The sequence below is a fragment of the Aythya ferina genome (assembly GCF_964211825.1).
Source record: "Aythya ferina genome assembly, chromosome: 6".
NCBI lineage: Eukaryota > Metazoa > Chordata > Aves > Anseriformes > Anatidae > Aythya > Aythya ferina.
Genome location: NC_140303.1, coordinates 11,674,206 through 11,698,857, shown reverse-complemented (window position 1 = coordinate 11,698,857; position 24,652 = coordinate 11,674,206). Strand labels below are relative to the sequence as shown.

At 48.1% G+C, this 24,652-nt stretch overlaps 1 protein-coding gene across 3 annotated transcripts in view; it reads left to right on the top strand.

Moving 5' to 3' along the window:
• ACKR3 (atypical chemokine receptor 3) overlaps positions 1-20,299 on the top strand; it is a 34,564-nt gene extending 14,265 nt beyond the window's left edge. For 2 of the 3 annotated variants that reach the window (XM_084524780.1, XM_084524782.1), the window contains one exon: positions 18,348-20,299. In XM_084524780.1, the coding sequence (XP_084380906.1) occupies positions 18,375-19,469 (1,095 nt within the window). In that variant the 5' untranslated portion in view covers positions 18,348-18,374 and the 3' untranslated portion in view covers positions 19,470-20,299. Of the gene's footprint in view, positions 1-14,203; positions 14,298-18,347 lie in introns of those variants that run through there. The other variant, XM_084524781.1, reaches the window with a different exon arrangement.
• Positions 20,300-24,652: the final 4,353 nt, after the last annotated feature.

The window sequence follows — 24,652 nt, the reverse complement described above, 5'->3', positions numbered from 1 at the left end:
CATGAATGTGGGAAGTAGTATCTTTTGCTCTGTGTAAACATATTATGCATGCTGTGTGACTAACTGTGAGCCCTGTCCCGGCGCCTGCCCTAAATTCATTCTCATTTTGCCTGTGACCTTCTGGTGTGCTCCTCGCTTGCTCAAGAAGTTGTTCTGAAGCAACAGTTTCTTAGCTCCAGATGTTTGCCTGCGTGTCCCTGCTAACCACACACCTGCCTGTGCTAACAAGTACTTTGTGCCCGAGTCCTGAAGAATAAAACAAAATGCTTGTCTCGAAAACCAGGAAAGCCCCAAGTGCACGCCTAATGTCTCTTTCACAAGACCAATCATCCTTGATGTGTGGGCCTCTCTCCTGAACAATTAGCTGCTCCGTGAAGATCTTGCAGACCTGTTGGAAGTGCCTTTTGACCCTGCTTTCATTCATCTGGCCATTAATAGCTTGCTCAGGGATCCCGAGGATTTAAACCAACCAGCAGAAATTGCAGCTGGGCTGGTCGCTATCCTGCTGCTCACAGTTCTGTCTCCTGCCTTCGTGTCGTAATTCATAAATAACTCTCTCCCTTCCTTCCCCTGCTTCTGGAGCCAGTTGTGGGTGTGTGCTGATTGCACTGTTGTGGTTGACATCAGCATCCCCACTCTCTTCGTTGCAGTCTAGCTTAAAAAAACAAATGTCTCTCTTCTTCGTGTCAAGAACATGATTAACTCCTCCTGTTTCTGTGCAAGCAACATGACAGGCCCGTGCAAGAAAAAAAAAGCAATCAACTCGGAGAAGCTGCGTCTGTTCTCCTTTGGCTGGACTGCATTTCTCAGGCTACAACAGGGATGCCAATGAAGCAATGTCTCTCCTGGGAGAGAGTTGGCTGAATCATGTTAACGGAGCTCCAGCAGAAAGCTTCACCAGCAAAGGGTGGGGAATAGCAGTGATCTAGACCAAATGACGACTTGAACTCGCATTAAGATTAAGTAGTTGTTCCTTCATATTTTTATTTTTTTCTGCTGGAAAATTGAAATAATTCCATGACACCCGACATTTTTTCTTCAAAAAACGTCAGTGTTTTTTTTTTTTTTTATTTCTATCCAAAGCCTGTCTGTTGGAAAGCTCCCCACCAGCTCTATTGGTGGGCCAGGGTGTTTTCCAGGGTTAGCCTGAAGTTTCCATTAGGCAATGGAAGGCAATTTTCTTTTTCTCTCTCTCTCTTTTTTTTTCCTTTTTCTTTCTTTCTTTTTTTTTTTTTTTTTTTTTTTTTTTCTTTTAAAGGCAGACAAGCAAATCAACTGTTGGTGAGAACTTTAGTACCTGATTTGTCCCTATAAAATTTTCTACGACGTGAGAGAACTTTTCCAAAGCTATCTGCAACCTGCTTTTAAAGCTGAATTTTGTCTAATGCCACGAGTAGAAGTTAAATGACTTAGGAGCTAGTTACAGTTTGGGTTCCTAATTGAATCTTAGTTTCTTTCAGATGAGTTGTTAAATTTATCCCATGACCCTGTAAATATAATCTGCCTTTCCATCCCTTAAATAGCCACCATCTCCTTTCAAACATGATTTTGCATTCACCTTCCTGGCGTCCAGTTTCAAGTAAATATTTTAATCTCAGAGGAGCTTGGTTCTCTGCCTTCCACCCTCCTGGCTTTGCTGAGGAGAGCAAGGGCTCCACTGCAGGTAGCCTTGAGATCAGCTCCAAACATATTTCTTGCCTTTTCTTGAAAAGCTGTTCTGGTGGAGAACAACTTTTTGGCTATTTAAGAGTGGAAGGGAGCCTCAAGGAATCTGCTTTTTCTCTTTAGCAAGTGCCAGTAATATCACGCTTGGAAAGCAGTTGCTTTTTTTTTTTTTTTTTTCCTTTTCTGCCTTGTGAACTCAGTGCAAGGGAAGGGTGCTGGGGTGGGCCCTGGGAGCAGAAGATCCTGCCATTCCCATGGGTGGCCTCTGGCTCTCCAGGACATTTCATGCCTTCCTTCCCCAAGGCACCAAAACCCTCAGCTCACGTTCTGTGGGTGACTTCATAATGACATGGGGATGAAACAACACCAAAAGATGAGATTTTACTTGCATTTTTTAAGCTCTCGGCAGAGTCTTTGGTCCAAGTCTGGCTGGTAGCGTGTCAGCATGCACTGGGAAAGCTTGTACCAGAGCTTGGAGCTTTTAATTTTTTTCTTTGAGGGAATGCTGGGCTTTCACCGCTTCACCAGACATTTCTTCATGTGCTCTGAAATGTGATTATTTGTGAGGTAGTGCTGTATTATTATTTTTTCTTTTTCTCTCCCCTATCCTTAGTGAATACCCCCGTTTGCATTTTATTTTATCCTAGTTCCTCTGGTTCAGACTCATTTACATCGGTGAGGAGAGATGGGGATATAATGGCTGCAGCTTTGTTTTGCAGACTGGTGCATTGAAAGAACCATTTAATTTCTTCCATAACAAACTCACAGTATGGAAATCAATAATTCTGCTCCTCATCTAGTTATTTTTATTGGTGCTGTCTGTACGCCATGCAGAAAATGCTCAGATACTCTGACTGCCTTGCACTGTGTACCTGAGCAGAGAAGGGGCAGGCAGCAGCTAAAAGACTGTGCAGGTTCCCTGACTTGCTGTGACCTCTAATGATGGGTGGAAAATCTACAAAACCACTTTTCTTTGTGTTGTTGCCATTCTAGGGGGAGCTGAATTTTAAAAAGCGAGGGTTACGTTCATCCTACAGGTGTATGTCTTGGGCAAGACAGTGGTTGAGAAGCGGAGCTGGCGTGATGATGGATATTTTTCAGAAAGAAAGATGTCTATGTCCATTAGAAAACACTTGCACTCCATGTCTGTAACCCCTAGACCTGCTCCAGCAGAGCTGTCCCCACTGGAGTTCAGGTGAGCTCTAATTCTCCAGTGACTGGGAAGTGACCAGTGGCTGTGCACTTGCTGTAAAGATACTCCAGGGAGGCTGATCCATGCCTTTCTTCTCTCAGTCTTGATCTGGAGGGCAGATCCTTACCAGAAAGCTACTATTAAATGGCGTTGGTTGGCCGTGAATATTCATGTGCAGCTTGTTTTTGGAGCCAAGCGTGAACAGAGCTGTCATACCGCTAATTGCAATTGAAAGTGTTAATTTTCGCATGCTGGTGAAAGAATCCCAGTTTTTGGAGATTTCACTTGAGTCAGAGGTGAGGTTCCTGACAGCTTTGAAGTGTGCAGATGTGAAATGCTGAGTTTGAATATTAAGTCCCTCTTAAAATACTTTATTTCATCTGAAAGATTCCTAGACTCTGTGTTACTTTGTCAAACACACTTTTTTTTTGTCTTATAGAGTTTGAAGCCTTGACTTTTTATTGCAGCTTTGTTTAGATGAATTTATACATTCTTAGATCAAACATTATACAGCCTGACCAGGAATCATGCAATCCCAGAGGGAGATGGGAAGAAGCAGTATAATTTACTCTTTAAACAATGGGATCATCTACATTAGAGTGCAAGTTAGTCAATAAAACGGGCTTTAGTGAAATAAAAAAATGCAGCTTTCCCTGGGCTGTGTTTAGAAATAGTTGCACTCAGATGGGGGATGTGATGCTCGTGTCTTGGCGCAGAGATCAGCTTCATCTCCTGTGAGCTGCTATCCTGGTCACTCTCACATGCATTGATGTATCCTGGGTGAATTCATTCCTACCATGTCCGTGCTGCTGGTGTTCCTGGGCACAGCCCTGTGTGCCTCTGTGCTGCAATGAGCTCAGCTGCTCTGCTTCTCCCCTGGCAATGCATAGAAGAAGGTGCCTGTCTCTCTGTGTGCTCAGGAGAAAGGGATGGTGGAAATAGACTGGAGAGACTAGAGGGATTTGACCAGATCCTTGTTGCAAAATGGGGTGGATAATGAATGCCAGCAGAAAGACTAAACTATGCTGTTCTTCCTTACCCTGAGATGAGCCAGCTGTTCTAGGTTGGAAATGCATGAAAACTCAAGCAGGCCATAGCTCTGAGGACACTTCACAGGCACAAAAGAAGGTGATGTTCAAGGATGTTCAGCGCAAGATAGATATGGACCTGTTAGAGCGAGTCCAGAGGAGGGCCACAAAGATAATAAGGTCCTAGAGCACCTCTCCTATGAAGAAAGGCTGAGAGAGCTGGGGATGTTCAGCCTGGAGAAGAGAAGGCTCTGGGGAGACCTCATTTTGGCCTTAAATGGGTCTTGTACAAAGGATGGAGAAGGACTCTTGGGTAGATAATGATAGCACAAGGGGGAATGGTCTTAGGCTAAAAGGGGATAGATTTAGATTAAACATTAGGAAGAAATCCTTCACTGTAAGGGTGGTGAGGTCCTGTTCCAGGCTGCCCAGAGAAGTTCTGGGTGCCCCATCCCTGGAGGTGTTGAAGGCCAGGCTGGATGGGGCCTTGGCCAACCTGATCTGGTGGGTGGCATCCCTGCCTATGGAACGAGATGGGCTTTAAGGGCCTGTGGGGAATGTGCCACTTCTCTCTGAGGATACGCTACTGTGTGGATAGGAAACATCTCACAGGATCCCTGCAATGCAGACCTGGGAAGCATCACCTGGTTAAAAAACAGCTTTATCCAACAAATATAAAAGATATTCTGGAAGAGGAGAAATGCTAGCTTCAGTGAAGTTAATGATGCAACTCCCCTTAGCTGGGGCAGGATTTCACCTTGGACTTGCAGTGAGTACAATGAGAGTTTCTCCTGGACCATAAAGCAAAAGTTACTGCAAGTTATTACGCACACGTGCACACAATAGTGCTCAGAGCCTGTCCGCTGAGATCTTTCCTTGGGGATCCATATAAAATACCTCTCACAAAAGCTGCCCTGTGTGCATACAGAGGAACTCCATCTAGTGACGTAAAAAAAAAAAAAAAGCCAACAAAACCTTTTCACACACATGTACAGTTGTGTACCTCTTATCTTACTGCCAGTCTGTTGAAGATATCAGCCCAGCTAAACAGCACTTACCATATGTGAGACTAAAAATGCTGCCTGGGAAGCACTTTCAGTCCCTGTTCTGTATTCTGCCAATGCAAAAAAATGTCCCCTTTGTCATGTTAGTGAATGAATATTCTTGTTCCCCTTTCTCCTTGGATTTATGTTAACCCTGGGTTTCAACTGAGTTTGATCTCCTTACTTTATTGTATTGCAAACAGTAGTCAATAGCTCTTCAGCTCGAGATTGCCTGGATTTATTTTAAGGTCAAGTCAACTCTCCTTGACCCAAGTCTGAACCAAAATACATTCCCAGAAGATTCCCCCACAGGATATCGGATCCGAAGACAGAGTGACATTGTAATGAGTTCAAGGTTTCAGTTCAGTACAACAGAGTCCCTGTTGGTGTGGGGAAGGCAAGCAACCCATCCTTCATATTTCAGAGCCAGGACCTCTCATGGGGCATTTCGGAACAGATTTTGTCATCCACTGGTAACTACTCTTCATAGAACAGTGTCATCGATTGCATTCCTGGTGTTTGCTGCCTGAAAGGAGACCACTCCCAGCTCCTTACACGTGTGTTTGCATGGCTCTAACATGCATGCGTGGAATGTGGTGTGCAGGCTTTAAACAACTGATGAATTGATCTGCATTCATGCTTTTCTTTTTTGTTAAACTTTTTTAAAGAGAAGGAAGAGTGGCATCTCTTCTGGGGACTCTTTAGCACACAGGCAGAACCAAGTGATGCTGCATCATAAAGTAAAAACACCGCTTTGAAGAGCTGTGACAAAAAATGGAATGAACTCATAAATTTATCCTGGATGATAAATCTTCCTTCAAAAGAAGGCAGCTTTATGTTTAGCACAAAAGACTGTTTATTTCTTCTGTGGAAAGAAAAAAAAAAAAGGAAAAAAAAGAGTGTAATCGGATAGGATTAACTTTCCAGGGGCCCTGGACAGAAGCTAAAGCGCAGACCACTTCCTTCTTGTGCTCACATTGGATAATTTGAGCTCTGGAGTAGTCTAAGACCTCTCTGGCTTCCTAACGCATTGGGCCATGACCAGCTGCCAGTGTGACTTGCACCTAAAGCCAACGTTAAAGATCCAAGCAACAAGAGTTTCTACAGAAACAAAAAATTACCCAAAGGTTTGGGTGGTATAAACTGCTTGTCTCAGCTGGGAACCTGGCCCAGGTATGGATGAAAATGCTGCCTTGTTAGTGTTTTTCATCTCAAGCAGGTAGTTAAATACATTTATGGCAAACATAAATAACATAAAACTGACTTAATGTTGCATTAAGAATCTTTGTGGTCTGTGTGCACTGACTTTGTTGTTTTGACTGTTCATGGTTAACGTTGCATTAGCCCTTTTAATTTAATCTATTTGTTTAATTACCTAGGAACAGCCTTGTGTGCACTTTTGTTGGTGGGAGCAATGGTGCTTCAAATTTCACACCTCACTGGGATGGATGGGAAAGTTTTTACTGAGGCAGCTGGGTTGGCAAAAGGAAAAAGTGAGAGTCCAAGTCCAGTCTGCATGTGTGTGCTTCTATTGGTGCAAAGAGTCCCGTGCATTTTGGGTGATAAGCAAACCCCATCTTCAGACTTCTCTGATGGGCCAAGTTGAGTTGCTTGTGCTTGAGCTGGTTAAAACTCGCGTGAGTTGCAGTATTTGCAAGAGCTGTTCAACAGGCATTGTTATTTTGAGCGGTAAGACTTAGCTATCTTCTACCCTTGTTTCTCTGGAATAAGCTACTTTGGATAGCGAGTTATCACAGAGAAAGGACGTGGTCATGAACAGATGCTGTATGGTAACTCGTATGTAAGTTGAAGTTCTTCCCATAGCTGTTACGAGAGCAGTAGCGCAGTAGAACAATGCTGAACCTCTTTGGGGTGATTGGACTTGTGCTGATGGTGCTGTGTGAAGTTGCTCTGAGCTTCTCTTCCAAGGAAGCCAGTCTTGGAAATAGAAGGAGGTGGGTTAGAGATCGCTGTGAGTGAAGCTTCACTTCTTGTTTAAGGCAAGCAGTTACACCTGGGCTAACCTAGCCAGGTGAAAGGAACACCATCCCTGGACCTCTGTGGTTCCCAGGGGAGGTCCTCTAGGATGCATCCCCAGCTTCTTACAAGAATTGCTGGAGAATTTATTACTGTTAAAGGGTAAAAAAAATTACAGGGAGGAGCTTTGTTGAGAACTTTCCCCAAAGTTTTTGATTAAATGAAGTGCCTGGTACTGTTTTGTGGGGTCAAGAGAGAGGCTGGGGGTGCATGGAGGAGTGTAACCATAGCTGTGAAAGGAGGCTGCGAGACCAGCCCACCTCTGCATCTCCCACTCTCTCAACACTTTGCTGCCAGTGTGCTCTTAGATGTAAAGTCTCTACTACCACTTCTACGGCAGAGATGCCTCATTGTTTGGAAGCTGCCTGTCATGAGGAGGCTTCTTCCATGTGCTGTGGCTGGCTGTGTGCAGGGTGCTCCTCAAATGTCTGCCAGATGTGGTCCCTCAGGGGAGGGGGGTGTTAATCAGCCTCTATCTGATTGTGATTTAGGCAGGAGATGGGTATCGGTCTGATGCAGACACTTCTGGCCATGTGCCATCCTGGGATTCCTGGAGAACAGAGAGACAGCACGTAGGGTATCTGGACCAGGCAGCAGCTGAAGAAGGGCTTTGGTGAGCCCATGTTTTGCAGCTGGTTGCATCAATTGTCAGTTCTACCCAAATTTCTACCCAGATCTTTAGCATCTGTCTGCACTGGGGGCTTGGCTGTTTCTAGTGCTGAGCCTAGAAGTGATCAGAGCCCTGAAGGAGTCTGCCAGGTAATTCTGAACCAAGAAATGTCAAACCTGTAGAGAACACATCTGTAACATTTGCCATTGGTGTTTGCAAGCAGGCTAGACAGTGTTCACAATGGGCCGAGTAAAAAATTGCCCTTTGTGTTCGTTTACTTAACATTTCCAAGGAGCTGTGGCTAAATCGGGGTGACCTTCATTCTCAGCTCCCATGCACAGGCTTAGCTCCAGTAACTCCAGTCAAGCTATGCTGACTTTCGGCAGCTGGGATTTGGGCCCTGCTTTTAATGTCCCTTATTCAGTGCTCATGTAGTCGGTTTTCCTTGCCAAGATTATATTTGCTTTCCTTCCTAAAGGACTGCTCTAAATATCATGCTTTAAAACAATGCGTCTTTTCTCCCCACAGAGAACAATATGATATGCCACTGTTGAATTAATATGTCCATGAAAAGTGAATATAATCTCCCCAGTAGATCCCCTTTCCAAAAGATTTATGATTTAATGATTTTTTTTATTTCTTACCGGCGTGTAGCGTTTAGTCACTTTACACCTAGCAGGGCTTTTTCCCAAGGAAGCCAGCGAAGGCAGGGGGACTCCATCATCCCGATTCAGATCCTTTCTTCCCTCTCTGCTCCTGCTCTGCCACATGTAACGCTTGTTGCTGGCACAAAGTTAAACCCAGCTTTCTGTACCAGAAAACCCAAATTCTGTCAGAATCTGCCCTTGATTCATGCATGTCATGGTGCTGGTCTGAGGCAGAGCTATGTGGAGAGAGAAGTTTTGAATAGTGTTCATATAAAAACCAATGCCTCTGAAAATCTTTGTTGCTAGCTGCTTTACTGCTCCAGGCAGAGTTTCTTGCTCAGAGTCCTATTTGATCTAACTCATGGTCACGCTCTGTCACATTTTCAAATAAATTGCACTAATGCCGATGACAGGAGGTTATGAAGCCACAAATAACATCCATAGGTAACACTTCCATTTAGTCAAAGAAGAGCAAGGCAGAAATGAGCTGTGAAGGAGAGAGCTAGCTTAGGTAATTATTAGCTACGTGGGCAATATTCCTAGTCACGCCGCCAATCGATTTCTCTTGAAAGCCCTCTGCGCCTTGAAAATGGTAAATTGATTGCTCAGCTGGCCCTTCCCTTGGCAGATCCCGCAGGGATGCGTGCCCTACCTGTGCTTGGCTTTCAGCAAACTTCCCGGGATCTACGGCTGCAAATCCTGCTGGGATCGACAGAAAGGCTGGACGGGGGCATTAACCTTTCTCATGCTGTGTCTTTGGAGGAGAAAGACAAAGAGCAGCTCAAGTCCTGGGTGGCCCTGCTGATTGAGACACATGTGAGGCACTGCGTGCTTTGTATTGTCTCTCTGAGTCAGCGCTGTTCACCATCACTTGTCAGGAGGTAAATGCTGAAGGCAGCATCCTTTCAGCCTGGAAAACACCAGCCTGCAGGCTGTCACAGGCCTTTTGGTGTATGGGCCTTGAAACCTCTAATGCCAGAGCCCTGCGACACCCCAAGGAGCCCAGCTTGCTTTCTCTAAAATTGTACTCTTAAATTCTCTCCTTATTGTTGCAATGGAGAAGTCAAAAATACAGCTTTGGAGCTACAGCATAGATGGAAACCAGCCCACAAGGGTCTCTCTGTGAAAAAAATCTCAGGAACCTTCAATCTAAAGGGTGAATGCTATGGAGGAGGAAAAGTCCCACGCTGCGATTTCGCCAAGCGCTTGGTTTTGTGGTTTAAGGCCACAGCAAGAGAAGCTGGAGTAGGAGCCTCATCCTAGGACAGCTTGTGGTCATCTCTACAACACTGCCTGCACGTCTCTCTCTCTCTGCTTTTAGGAGGTTGACTTCTTTGTGCCACAGTTCCTGTAGCTATAAAACAAGGCAACGCAGCGCATTGACAAGCATGAGTACAGCGTCCTGGGGCACACTGGGTGTCCCACCCAGCACCACCAGCATGTGTCTTGAGGTGGCTTCCCCAGCCTCCCAGGCTCTTTTCTGGAGGTTTCTCCAGTTTGGGGCACCCCTGGATCGCTCCATCCATCAGTGGAGAAGGACTTTGGTGTCCCTGGAGGTGTGTAAGGGTAAAAGTGTCTTTCCCCGTGCTGTTTCAAGCACAACCAGCACCTGCCTGTGCTGCAGCAGTTGGGAGCGCGTTTCTCCTTGCTCTCTTCCCCTTTCCTCCTCTTGCATTTCTTCCAAACAAGAAAGGTCAGAGTTGGACAGGAGACCTGTGGCTTTTCTGGCGACTGCTGAGGGCTGCTTTAGGCATGGTTTGGCGTTAAATGGCTCGATTGTTTTCTGCTGTAGGGGAAGTGAAACCGGGCAGTACCACAATCACTGCCTTGCCTGCTGGGCACTCGCTGCTTGTTTCCTTTCTGCCCGGCGATTTCAGAGGTGACTCCTGATGTAGTCATCTATTTATTCCTTCTGTCAGCGCAGTGTCTTTTCCTCCACCCATCATCCAGTTTATACAGCGAGGAACGTGACCAGCAGAGGACAGAGAACTAGCTGTCTGAGAGGAGGGAGGAAATGAGCGCTGCATTTCCATCCAGCAGCCTACTGGCACCGACTCCCAGGACTGCAGGAAGCTCTTTTACCTCTGTGCACTTCATGGATCACAGCCTGATTTCCTGCAGGCGTCTGTGAGTTTGGGCTCTCCCTGGCTCTGTCATCTCAACGTGGGTGTTTGCACTCCTGGCCGGCAGTCGCGGTGTTGGCCAGCACGTTGTTCCCCGCCTGTGCGTGATGCTGCTGCCTTTGGACACCCTCTCGCGCACACGCTCAGCAATGCTGCTCCTGCCTTGCTGATCCTCTCGTGTGCAGTGGAGAAATGTTTCTCTTTGTCCCTTTTTGGTGTTTGATGTGCTATTGAAATGCTACCCCTCCCAACACACACATGCACTTTGCCTTATTGGCTCCCCCCCCCTAACTCTTTCTAGCAGTTGAAGCTGCCAACTTGCATTTTCTTTTTCATTTATCTGTTGACTTAAGTAGGCAGGGCTGGGTGTTAGCTTCCATCTGACTCCCAGTTGGAAAAGGAAGCCTTAAGAGAAAGTGAGGAGGCATTCAGCCCTTGTTCCCAGTGGCAGCAGGGAGAGGCTGCAGGGACTGTGAGAAATTCCTGATTCTCTGTTCTTTTCCCCCACCTCTTTTAATACAAGCATTAAAAATCTGTGCTTTTGGGGTAAAAATAATAATAAAAAAAAAGATGATGCTATTGGACAGGCAGTTAAACACAGTAGTAATCTGGCTTTCAGAACCATGTTGAGCCAAATACCCTGAGTCAAGTTATTCAGCTGCATTTTCCTTGCCTTTTCCCTAACAGAGCTAACACTGTCTTCGCTGTCCATCCCTTCTGCCCTACCTATCTCCATGGGTCAGAGCTCACCCTTACGTGTGTTTATCTGTGGCACTGACACACTGGAGCCTTGACTTTATGCTGGGCCCCATGTCGTGCTGCCCGTGGACCCCAGGTAGCAGAGGGTCATGGTGGGAGACCCCCAAGAAATGTGCAGTGAGATGAATCCAGCATCCTGTGAAGGTGAACGGTCCTTTTTTGGCACATCACCACAGACTCTTCTGTGAAGAGCTTGCCCCTTTCCTCAGCATCTGGAAACAACTCGTTTTTAATTTTTAATGAGTGATGGGCTGCAATGAGTGTGTGGGGTTGCAGCCCGGCAGCCTGGTAGCACAGGTCACTTTTCAACCCCGAAAGCGCAGCCCTGGAGCTGGAGGCTGGGGCTGCTCTCTTTGTCGAGCAGTCGCCTGATGTTCAGGATTCAGCAGGCTTTATGGTTTGTCTACATCACCTGCAGTCTGGGCTGAGGAACCATTGGTGCCAAACTACAGATCAATTGCTGCACGTGTTTATTGGCAGAGTGCTGCCCTGTACCCAATCCACAGCCCAGGAGAGAGGCAAATTTGGGCTCATAAGAACTCATCTTGCCTGCCCAGCTGTGTCTGTACAAGCAGTTTCTGGTCGCTGGACTGTCTCAGAGATCACATCTCTTGGGGCCCCTCGTTGGAGCAGCTCTAACAGCAGCCTAATAGCAGCAGATATGAACTAATCTCACCAAGCAGGTGGCATCAACCCTGTGCTGATCTTATCCGGGGCGTCCAGCTTCTCCGCAGCTCTGCTTGCTGTGTTGCAGGGGGATGGTTTCGCATTGTGTGGTTTTTTGAGACCGTGTTGTTTTCCTTACTGCTCAAGCATTTCATCCCTGAACGCCGAGCAAAATCTGGCTTTCATAACGGAAAGGGAATGGGCTCGTCCCTCCTGCGTGTGGAACGTGTTCTCTGTAAAAAGATAGCTGGAGGGAGGAACCTGGAAAGCGGAGCGGGGGCAGCGAGGGCTCTGCTCTCACCAAATGCAAGAGAGGAGGTTGCCTGCAACTCTTGGACAGCAAGCAGCTAAGCAGCTTTGGGGTTGCAGAAACAGGATGGTATTTTTGGAGAGGCTGCAGTACTTGCTGTTATTTTCTGGCACACCAAGTAAGGAAAAACCACTCCGCTTGCTTTTTTGTCCAAGTGACTCTGGACTTCTGCTAGAATACTTTTTTTTTTTTTTTTGCTTAGGATTTTCGGAGCCCGATTTAGCCAAGTGCTTCAGTACATGCTTATTTTTAACCATAAGCCTGTCGTTGTCTGAACTCATCATACTTCAATTCCGCCAACATTCACAGACTTCAGCGAGCACTCAGTGTTTAAGCAGATGCCGAAATGCTTTGCTCACTGACAGCTGTGAAGTTCGGAGGACGTAACTATCCTCATCCGGGGAGAGTGACGGTCAGGGAGGGGAACGAGGTACATCTCATCTCACCTGCTCTATCAGCGGGACAGTGAGAGGCTCATCCCTCTGTTCTCCTCCTTCCCTGATACCTAAAATCTCGGTATGGGTAGCACGGGGCTGAGCTTGTGCAGCCTGGGCTCTGCTCCCAGCTCAGCCTGCCTAAAGCCGGAGTAGGAACCAGCGCTGCCAGCTGGTCTGAGTGCTGGGCAAGCTTCAGTGCGTCCTTGGAGCTGCAGGAGGTGTAATGCCCACAGCTTAATCTTCTCTTTACTGGCAAAAAACCTGAAACTAATTGTGCCTTCAGTTGCAGGGGTGCAAATCTGATGCATCCATTGACGCTGCTGCTTGATGAGGGCAGGATAAGGCATCGCTGGCTGCGAAATGAAGTGCAGTTATAAAAGCAATCTGGTTTTAAAACCTACGACTGCTCTGCTGGCAAGTAGGAGTCCTTTTAGAAGTCTTTTTAAAGTGGATCCTTTCTGCCACAGAATAAAATGCCTTATTTTGCTGCATCCCAGGCTCTCTTGAAGTTTGAAAACTTCAACTAGGTGCTTTCTTTCATGGAAAAATACATGGTCTGTTTTTAAGCACAGATTTTCCAGCAGGTTTTAAGGCAAGCTTTTAATTGCCTGTGGAAATAAGATTAAGCATCACCAGGGAAACAAAATACGTCCTTTTGGTGGTGTCGAAGCTCTCAGGTTGCTGAAATGCCCTGTAACTTCCAAAAAGTGCCGTGCCAGTTAAAACGTGTTAGCTCATGAGTTTCTCAGTAATGGCTGGGTGTCTTGGGCTCAGAGCCGTGTGTGTGCTCCAGCAGTGGGACGCCAAGCCCCTGCCCTGCGTTATCTGTCATTTTTGGAGCAGCCTGGTGGTACAGGCGTGCGTCAGGTCCTCTGGAGCTGTCAGCACTGCTTTCAGGCTTCAGCAGTTGTGCAATTTGTGGTGTTGCTCCAGGGACAGGCTGTTTTCTTGGCAGGTAGATTGCTGTACGATCTCGCATCTTCCCCAGGAAAGACAGACAGACTGACCCTGTTGGAGCTGAACACAGACCTACTCCTTCCTCTTCCCCGCAAGGCAGGGCTTTCCTTTGCAGAGGAGGAATGCGACGGAAAGTATTTTCAGTTTTAGCTTTCCTTGGCGTTACCTTTTCTTGTCTGTGGTGAGGGGGTAAGGTGAGAATTTGCTGTCGTGCTTTGCCTAGTCTGGTTATGCCTAGTCTTTAGGTTTTCTAGCCATTAGTTTTCATAGTCTTTAGTTCGTCTAGTATTTAGTTTGCCTAGTCTTCTGTGTTATAGTGGCAGGGAGAAAAAACAACGAACATACACACACAAAAACTCTGTAACTAAACCCTCCTGCCGACTGCCCCCCTTCGCTGGTGCTGGTCACTTGGTGACTGAGGCTCTCTCTGCTTCTAACACCAAACCAGCCTGTCACTTTTAGAGGCGATATGGACCAGCCTGTCAGTTTTAGTGGTAATACGGACAAAATTGTGCCCAGGAGTCACAATCCCTTCTGCATTTCAGGAACGGGGGTGCAGCCGTGGGCTCAGCTGTGGCTGCCCCGCGTGGCTCTGGGTGCGCCTCACACCCCCACACGGGGCCGCGCTCCCCCACTCATTTAACAACTTATCTTCCACAAACGACCCCCCTACAACTCCCTCAGCCCACCCTGCCGCCCCAAAAGCGGGGGGCGGGCGGTGGGGCCGGGCCGGGCCGCCCTCTGGAGGCGGTTCCCCATGGCCGCCATAAGGGCCGGGCGGCGGCGGGCGGCGCTCACTCGCTGCCAGCGCCGGGCTGCTGAGGTAATGGCGGGCGGGCGGCGGGCTGCCCCTGCCTACCCCCCAGCCCTTTGGGGCGGTGGGGCTCGGCCGAGCAGGGGTGAACCGGGGTTTGGGGGGCTGTGGGTGAGGCAGGGGGGGCTGCTTCGCTCAGAAACGGGCAAAGGGTCGGTTGGGAGCCGTAAGCGAGCTGGGATGCTGGGCGCCCCGCGGGATGCTGGTGTCCCTATGGGCTGCTGACAGCTCCCGGGCTGGGGGTGAAGGGTAGGAGCCACGGGGTGCTTCGTGGCTTTGTCCGCAGGTTTTTAGGGTGTCGTGCTGTCCGCAGGGAGCTCTGGAAATTTTTTTTTTTTTTTTTTTATAGGGACGCGACGTGGCTGTGTTTCGGCTGCGTGCCGCGTTCCCTGCTATTCTGGCTGGGAATAAGGGCTGGGGCTGCGCGCTGCAGCTAATCCCGGACTACGGGATTACGGGCCTGGGAGCGCCGTAATCCCTCAACCCAGCCAGCTCCTCCCCAACGGGGCTCCCAGCCTGGGAGGCCGGATCGGTTTCGGGTTTTATTACCGCGCTGGGGATGCGAAAGCACATAGGCATGCAGGACAGATGGATGCACGTGCACGCCGTGGACCAGGCAGGCAGAGATTTGGGCTAAACGCTATTTGCAGCATCCCCAGCGTGGGACGAGCACCGGTTTTAGGGTTTTCTGCCACCCTGCTCCTGCTGTCCTCTCACCGGGGACTGCTGGCTCTGGCTGCCTTTCTCTCTTGGCACCGGTGAGCTGACACACGCAGCCTGCTCCGAGCTACTCCTGGTGCTGAAGCAGAGGGTGGTCACAGCCACATCCCGGTGTTTGGCTTGGGTTGGGGTCTTGGGGTGTAAAATAAGCCTGGTCCTCTTGCTAGAGGAGGTGATGTTAGACCCAGAAGGTGCCCCTGCCCATCCATGCGGTTTGTGTGGGGTGTTAAGGGGTTAGGCTGGAGTCTCTGCTGCTCTGCTCTCCTCGCTGCCCACAAAACACCATGAGAGACCCTGTCCTGCACCACAGGGCCAACAGTTTCATGGTGTATTTTAGGCAGGGGATTTGCTTTGGGGTTCTGAGGTATAGGGATGAGGGGATGGTGCTGCTGTGCTTCTCTCCAGGCTTGGTGGCCTGGGGTGTGTGCATGCAGGGGACAAGGGGAGGTGGTGGAGAACATGAGGGGGACTTTCATGGGACTGCCTGTCCTGGAGCTGGGGCTTCAAAGGGCAGCTGAAGGGTGGGCAGCAGCCAGGAGCTCCCGTGGTCACAGAGAGTGGGGGCATCATCTGTCCCAAGTCAGAAAGCTGCTGCTGTCTCAGCTCCCTCTTCAGCCAGCGAGGCATTTTTCCTTGGTGTCTGAACTTGAGCAGATGCACGTTAGAGAATCCCTTTTCTCCCCACTGGCTGTAGGGGGGGGCAGTGATTGCTCAGAGGCAGGCCACTGAAGTTTGCTGGGGTGATGCTCCATTCTGACCCATCCTCCTAAACCCAGGATGAGCAGAAATTGCAGCGTGCACTGTGCAAAATGCCACTTATTTCTGCCCATGGATTAACCCCGATGCTGGTCTCCCACAGCAGTAATGCTGGCCGTGGGTTTGCTCCCTGGCTTTCTGTGTTTTTTTGGTTGCAGGAGCCAGTGCTACCTCGTGTGTCTTGTTAGAGACAGCACTTGGGAAGGTTGGATGAGGATAACCTGAGATCTCAGGTCTCCCCACGGGACAGTGCTCTCTCTTGCTGCAGTTCTTTGGGAGCATCACAGGTGTCATCCTCGTCCTTGCACGGCGCTCTGAGCTGGTTTGACTGTGTTGACACAAGGTACAGGGAGGGGGCCCTAGCAAAATAAGCGGTTAATGTGGTTTGGATCTCAACCTCGTCTTTCAGCACGCCAGCAAGATGAAAGGCTGGAAGGCTGTATAGGTTTGCAGCAATAGGCTAGGTCCCCTCGCGGGGCCAATTTGGGCCCTGTTTGTGGAGAGATTTGATCTCTGCTTGTCCTCCTCATTGTTAGTGCCACCGGCCTCCTCTCAACCAGGACAATAGTGCCTTGAATCCTCTCCTGTAATCTCCCCCCTTATCTCCCTTCTCTTCCTTAGTTTGTGTCTCTGGCAGAGCCTGCGCTGTGGTGGGGCAGGAAGGGTGGGAGCTTTGGGGAGAGCCAGTTACACAGACAGGGGAGGGAAGGGTCCCTTTTTGGGGAGCACAGAGCTCCTCGGCCCAGCAGCCTGTCCCCTGCAGGGACAAGAAGAGGTTGCTTAACACAAAACCTCGTCCAAACTCTTCCTTGCTCCGCTGTCTCCTTCATGCACGACATCTGGGGGCAGCTGAGGTTTCCCTAAAAGTTTCAGCAATGCAGGCAGCCCTGTAAGCCTCACCAAAACCTGCATCCCACCCAAGAGACCCTTCGGGGAGGTGAGGCTGTGGGATCGAGGACGTTCAGGGACAGAAGCGGCTGAGTAAGTTGTTTCTCCCCGTGCTTTCTTTGGCTTGGCTTGTTCCAGCCCTTTGCTCGTGCAAAGCAACCTTGCTCCAGGGCGGGAGCAGACAGCGGAAGGATGCTGTGAGTTACACAGTTTACCTCTATTTGCACGGGCTGGGGGAACTGCGAGGAACAAGGTTCCTGGCTGTGGTTCAGGATGTTGAAGTGTCCAAAGGATTTTATATCTTAAGGAGTGGGAGAGAAAGGAGAAACACAAGCTGAAATATCAGCTAACGAGGGCAGTGAGTGAGGAATGCTTGTCTTGACAGACCCCTTCCTTGCACGCTGCATCCCTTGACAGCTCGCTCAGGCTGTCCGCCTTGTAATAACAGTTTCGGTGGCCAGACAACAGATTAAGAGAAAGCTACTTGTTACAATTAAGCCAGGAGAAAGGAAAGGCTGCGAAGTAGAAGGCCTGTTGGTGTCACGGCCCTGTGTCAGAAGAGATGCAGCTGCCGTGCAGCCTGCAAGTCTCGTACAAACCTCATACGAGCCTCGCACAAACCTTGCACAAGCCTTGTTGCTCCTGAAGCACAGCACTCGTGGGCCAAGGCGGACAGAGGCTGTGGGTGGTGGTGTTGGCCCTGCGGGGTGGGAGGGTCGCAGCGGGGCAGGAGGCCTTTTACACCGCCCCAAAAGCACAACGGTAATTAGCAGCCGGGCTGGGATTTTGTGTGAGCCGTGCGGGTCTGCTGGGGCCCTTCCTTCTGCTGGCAAGGAGCTGAACAAGTAGCCCCGTGCTTTGTCCGCTGCCTGCCAATGGGGGAAGGAGCTGAAGAGGCAAGAAAGTAGGTTTAGAAAAGAGAAAGGGTGGGGAGGAAGCAGTTGTTGTGGAGCCAGCTGTGATGGGGGAGTATTTTGTAAATCAAAGCTCTCTTCTAAAAAGAAAACTTAAGCCCACCAGATCTACTCAGCTCTGATTCCTCCTCCCCCCCCCCCCCTCCACTCCCCAAGCTACGTGATAATCGTTAAACACAGGGGATGCTTTGTAAAATAGAATTGAAGGGAAGGGGGGAGGATGGAGCCGGATTTAAATTTAAAATTGGATGAGGGTACAAAGCCCCTTAGTTCCCCAGTTCTGCTTAATGCAGCTGGAGCTGGGCTTGACAAGATGCTTACCAGAGCTAGTGGTAAATGTTTTACGGGACTGTGTATCAGCCAGATCAATTCTACTATGCTTGAGGGAGTGCAGATAAAATAGCTTAAAGATTCCCCTGCTGAAAGTGATAGTATCATCATTTATGCTGGGGAAGACAGATTCAGTCGCCTGACATTTATTTGGCCACGGTGTACTTTGCGGATTTCACACCCGGGGATGATAGCCAACCTGATGATGTCAGACACGAGCTGCAAGGAAAAATCACACAGAAAGCTTGTGTTGCTCCTCTTTCATCAACTAGATGAGTTTTGTTATGGGTCTGTTCTGTTTCTTTTACTCTGCAGATCTCCTTAATGAAAGCGCGCTGCGAGAGCAGGACATCACTAAAACAGCCTGTTTTGCGTGCGCTTTTTGCTACAAAGGTGGCAGCAGAAATATCTCTAACTTGGGTCTTTTCTTTGAATCCTGTTTGTTCCGTAGGTCACTTGAACCCTGAAGCGAGCGAACATGAGTGCACTTGATTTGACTTCAATCCTTGATTTCCTGGAGAAGGCCAACTTAACGGAGATCAACTGGATGTGCAACAACAGCGACTGCATCACAGTCGACGCGACAACATGCCCGGGCACACTGAACAAGAGCGCCCTGCTCTACACCCTGTCCTTCTTCTGCATTTTTATCTTTGTCATAGGGCTGGTGGCCAACTCCGTCGTGGTGTGGGTCAATCTGCAAGCCAAAATGACTGGCTACGAAACCCACCTCTACATCTTCAACTTGGCTGTCGCCGACCTGTGTGTCGTCATCACCCTTCCCGTCTGGGTTGTCTCCCTTGTCCAGCATAACCAGTGGCACATGGGAGAAATCACGTGCAAGATAACTCACCTGATATTTTCCATCAACTTGTACGGCAGCATCTTCTTCCTGGCATGCATGAGCGTGGACCGCTACCTCTCAGTTGCCTACTTCACCAGTTCCAGCAATCGCAAGCAGAAGATAGTCCGTCGCTGCATCTGCATCCTGGTGTGGCTTCTTGCCTTCTCCGCATCTCTCCCAGACACCTATTTCCTTAAGACAGTCTCCTCCAACAACGAAACCTATTGCCGTCCCGTCTATCCCGAGGAGAGCTTCAAAGAGTGGTTGATCGGCATGGAGCTCATCTCCGTCGTGCTGGGCTTTCTTATCCCGTTCCCAGTCATCGCCCTCTTCTACTTCCTCCTCGCCAAGGCCATCTCAGCCTCCAGCGACCAGGAGAGGAAGAGCAGCGGGAAGATCATTTTCTCCTACGTGGTTGTGTTTCTTGTCTGCTGGCTGCCCTACCATGCAACTGTCCTTCTTGACATCTTCTATAGCCTTCATTTCATACCCTTCAGCTGTCAAATGGAGAACTTCTTGTACGCCACGCTTCACATCACCCAGTGTTTCTCTCTAGTCCATTGCTGCGTCAACCCCATCCTGTACAGCTTCATTAACCGCAACTACAGATACGAGCTCATGAAAGCCTTTATTTTCAAGTACTCTGCCAAAACTGGCCTCACGAAGCTTATTGATGCTTCCAGAGTGTCGGAAGCAGAATACTCTGCTCTGGAGCAAAATGCCAAATGACTGCAGCTCCGTAAAGAACCCTCCTTGACTCTCTGACTTTTTTTTTCCCCCCTCTCCCCATGCTTGTTATGAACGGGGCATGAATTACAGCCTACAGAAGAGAAATAGCAAACTGTAATTTAAGAGTAGAATCGGGTGCAAAATGGAAGTGGTACCAAAATGAAGCATTTTGTTGCTGTGTTTTGTTTGATCTCCTCCTAGCCCAGTCTGGACTTCTTGACAATGCTATGCAAATGGAAATGACTTCCTAGCAGACAAAGCCATTGTGTACTATAGATAACATGCATTTTCAGGATAAGCTTGTTCCTTCCACGTGTAGATTCCCCCTCGTCTCATTGTATATGTTATATATATAGTGTGTTGTATTTAAAAGCTCAAGACTTTATTTTCTGGCTATTGGTGTACCTTATACAATTGTATTTGAAATTTAAATATATTTTTATCATGTATTTGAAGTATATTGCTGATGAGTGTATCCGGAGTGCTGTAGTCCGAGTGTTAGGATGCCATTTGGTTTTACCTAGGATAGGTAAGAGGATGACAACAAATAGCAGTACGGAAATGATCTCGTACCTGCGTCCTCGCTGGCTGGCACACTTTATCGACCACAGCTTTATGTGGCGGTTGTACCCACGTGTCTGGAGCATGAAATGTATGTATTGTAATATAGTTACCATCATGTTAAAATTAACAATATTGTAAGAGTTGTGAACTCCTACGCCCGTACTTCACAAGGCTGTATCCTTATGCACAGAATGAATGATCTTACTTCTGAGAGTTGTCTCTATTTGTAAGTTATTTTTGTAAAATAAAAAGCTGGAAAAACTTTACCTAGTCCTAGTGGTTTGACTTGTTTTTCCTCTCCCTACCGTCCTTCTCCGTAGAAAAAAAAAGCCCCAAAGAAGAAGTTGAAAAGCTGCCTACCAGACTTTCTTTGATGTGGGAGCAAACAGGTCTGTTGTTGGTTGTGTTTTTCTGATGTTTGTTGATGGTGGGCAGAGACCATTGAATGAGGAATGCGAGGCGGCACCGGTGAGAGGGGAAGGGGTGGGAGGAACCGGTCTGTGGAAGAATGTGCTCTTCGGGAAGGTAAAGCTGATGGATTTATAAGGTTAAAGCTGTTGGCAGTGATGAAAAGCCGTGTCTGTAGCTTAGAAATAAACATTTGGAGCAAAAATATGTAAGTACGCAAATGGAGCGGCATTCAGGCTCATCAGGGTTCAATCCTCTGCAGTTTTTGCTTGCAGTGGAATTTGGGGGTTGGCAGTCCTGAGAGCATTAAATCCCTTTTTATCTCCTCTTCTCTTTGTTACTGCTTGCTTTGAATTTCCAGTGTCATATTGTGAAAGTGTGGGGCGAGATTCAGCCGGTGCAGGATGCATGAAGCAGGCCTTTAAGCCAGTGAAACCACTCGCAAAACGGATGTCTTCGTCCCAGGACAAGGTAACAAATGTGAAATTGATGTCACCGATTGCTGCTGCTGGTTTGTGTGGTTTGCAATTCCAGCACAACGACGGCTGCTTTGCTGTCAGGTTACACTTTAATTCCTGTTCTGAACAAAGTCATAACATCCCTCTGACATCCTAACAGCCAAAAAATTTTATAACAACTGCATTCTCTTTCTTTATGGTGATTTACTGGCTTCCCAAAGATGATGCTATACAAATAGAGGTTTGCCAGTGCTGCAGAGTCTGCTATCCCCTCCTGGCACTCGCTGCTTTTAAAAAGCAGTGGTCTGTCTCCAAATGGAGTAGCCTGTGGCTGCAAAGAAAAGTGCTCCCTCATACCGATTGTTAGAATTGGATATGTGTCCCCTCACCAAAGCTGCTCTGGCTCCTGGTGCTGGGCTGTGCATGCAGCACGTTTCTCTGCAGGTGCTTACAGCAGCAGAGCTCTTCCAGTTCAGGTCCTGGCTCATGCTGGATGATGTTTCCATGTGATGCTCGAGTTGGCAGAATTTCATGGCTTTTTCTTCACAGTTTGCAGCTCGCAGCACAGCATCAGCCCTAGAGATTTTGGGTAGTGCTGAGCCTTGGGGAGGTCCTGCGGGCTGGACAGTCTGCAGGTGTTGTGGCACGATAACCCCAGCCGGTGTTCACGTTGGGAACAAAAAGATGGTTCTGCCCCCATTGGAGTCTGATGTGAAGGAGGATTCTTCATCGGTAACAGGTGAGTGAAAATGTGTGTCCTCAGGAAGAAGCATCTGTGACTCCCAGTGATGGATGTGGTGGCTGTTGTGATCTTTTTTGGCCCAAATGTCCTGGTCCTGAAGCCAGGGCTGTTACAAAGGGTCTGTGCTTTGTCCCACTGTTAAGTGCAGGGCTTGAGGGACTGATCCCATGCCCAGGGACTTCCCTTGCTCCTCTGGCAGCTACAGGTGTGCAGCAGGCTCAGGTCCTCCCTTCTGCAGGAGGTCAAATCCACTGTGTAAAAGCCTTATTGGAAAAATGAGTAAGAATCAAATGTAAGGTGTCCTAATCCACGTCGGAACAAGTCCTCCTGCTTAACTGCTGGGCTTTATGGCCAAAAGGATCCCAGCACTGTCAGGCTCCACGTGCCTCGGAGGCAGGCGCTGAGCAAATAAAAATACATCTGCTCCGTGAGAAAGGATATATATTTTTTTATAGAAAGTGCAGTTCCTGCTTTATTGTTACTCAAACACAGATTTCCTTTTATGAGCCATAAACGACATTCAGGTGTAGCGCAGCGACTTTAAATCAGATCCTCTGGCAACCATCGAGATAATGGGTTGTAAGAAACGCCTAACAGGCTAACTGGCCCCTTTCTCCTCCGGCTAATTCATGGTTTCAATGCTGCTGACTTTAGATACTAGCCTTTGATGAGTTCACTGAGCATAAAAGCCATTTAAAGTTACTAAGAAGCAAGAAATAACTCAGCTGTGAGCAATATTTAAGCACGTGTCCGCGGCAGCGCTGCCAAAGCCAGATCTTAATCTGTTTCAGAGAGCTACTTGATGAGGCGAATGGGACTGGTGCAAGGTGCTTTGAGCACTGGGGCTTGCCCCTGCGTGAAGCACAAGCTGGGAGGGGTTTTGGGGGGGAACTGACTTGTTTAGGCTCACCACAGAGACCCCAACGTGCTTCAGAGCTCGCTGCTGCATTGCGATGTGCGGCTGGGGAGCGTCTGAGCCAGAGTCTGCTCTGATTTACACCCTGGATTTGCAGTAGAATAATGCTGCTGATTTGAAGGGAGCTCTCCAGGATTTATAGGGCTTTTTATAAGCAGGATCAGGATTTTTAGCAATAATCCCGGACAAATGTATGTGTGTGAGTGCATATGTGTGCATCTGCATCGCTAACGCAACGTAATGCCCATGTACAGCACTAAGACAAAGATGTAATAATGGCAACCAAACAGATAACAGCAATGTGAAATTGCTTTTGCAAAAGCACTGCTATTACAGAGCTATAATATGATTCAAACCAGGCTCACAAAGATCTCGTGATGGATAATCCAGATGTAACCCCAAAGCAAGCAGACCTTTCCAACGCCCACGGTCACAAGAAAAATCAGTCTCCTTCTGTTTTGGTAGCTACTATTTGAAAAGAAATCACTTTTTTTGTTCCTCATTTAATTAGTAGGGTTTGATCCTTTTTTTTTTTTTTTTTTTTTTTTTTTTTTTCCTGCAGAATTATGGGGAATACATGCAAGGCCGTAGATAAAGGCTTCCATCCTGGAAGTGCTCTGACTTCCCAGTACCAGAGATACCAACATCCATCCATCCATAGAGGGACAGCTCACCGATGGCAGGTTTTGATGCTCTCCCTCGTACAGCTCAGCCAGTATCACAGCACAGGGGTGGGATGCTCTTCAACCCTCAAGGGCGAGCATCAGCCTGAGGCCTTGCTGGATATGGTTTTTGCAGAAAAGCGCTGGGAAACCAGCCAGCCCCTCTGCAGATGCCAGTGGGCTTAGGACTGATGAGAAGCACGAGATCGGTGCCACTCAGCGGGTCCGCTTCGGCAGAGCATCGGGCCGGCTGTACGTCCAGCGGTTCTTGACGTTGGCTGGTTCTGAGCCAACGCTGATGATGGATGCTTTTACCTCTCCCCTCTAGGTTAGGGAGAGAAAAACAAAACCCCGTCATGTTTGCTGTCTGTACAGTGCTGTTTCCAGACTAAAGAAAAAGAGTTAAATTACATTTCATCAGAACAATACCGACAACAGCAAAGGTCAGGAAACTTTCAAGTAAGGTCACCCTATCGATTGCAACAGTGAAAGGATAGACATCAAATGCTTTGCCATGAAAGGCTGAAAAGAAGTAAATTCAGCATGATATATTGAAACCCAAGTCTCTTTCATATGTTGCAGAGCCTCTGACATAGCAGGTTTACTGTTCAAGCTGTGATATGTTGCCTTGCCAACATATATTCTGAGTTATCCAAGCAGATTTAATGTTTTTGCAGTTGCGACTTTTCCCTTTTTTGGGGGGCACTTTGCTTTTTCTTTTCAAAAAATTGTTGCAGAAGATTTCAAACCTACCTAGGAAATGACCTTAATCAATTTAGTTCCACCGACGAGTATGAAAACTCAGATCTTTCTTTTTGCTTTCTCTAAACATTGTCTTGGCTGCTTTGAGGAGGGTGACCAAGTCACAGCTTGACGGAAAAGTGCATTTTGTTGTGCTTTTTTTTTTTTTTTTTTTTTTTTTAACCCATCCAAGTGGCAGCTATGTTTTGTCCAGAAGGATTGACGTGGCTGACAAGTGCTTTGAATTTCTAAACTCCAAGGTCTCAAAATGCATGAAAAGCGCATGACACACACACAAAAATGTAAATCTCTGGAAAACAAGCACCAACTACACATGCACACACACACAAAAAAAAAATTCGGCAAAAGGGTGACAGACGTTGCATTCATTTCTTCCCCCCCCCCCCCCCCTTTTTCTTTTTAATAAGTCAGTGTTTTTGGGCCACCTACAGGCACATTTATGTCTTCTGCAGTGGGGAATCTGGATACACAAAAAGCCAAAGCCACAGCCGTCGTGCATCAGCATGGATCTATCTGTTTTTTGGGGTTATGGCTCCCTTCACACCAGTGTGCAGGGATCTGCTCCCATCGGCTCCCTATCGATCAGGGTGACACCCTGGGCCTTTGTCCAGCAGGGAAAGTGCTTGGATGTTCTCGTTATTTAGCACCTGGTTTGCTGTAGTGCCAGGAGC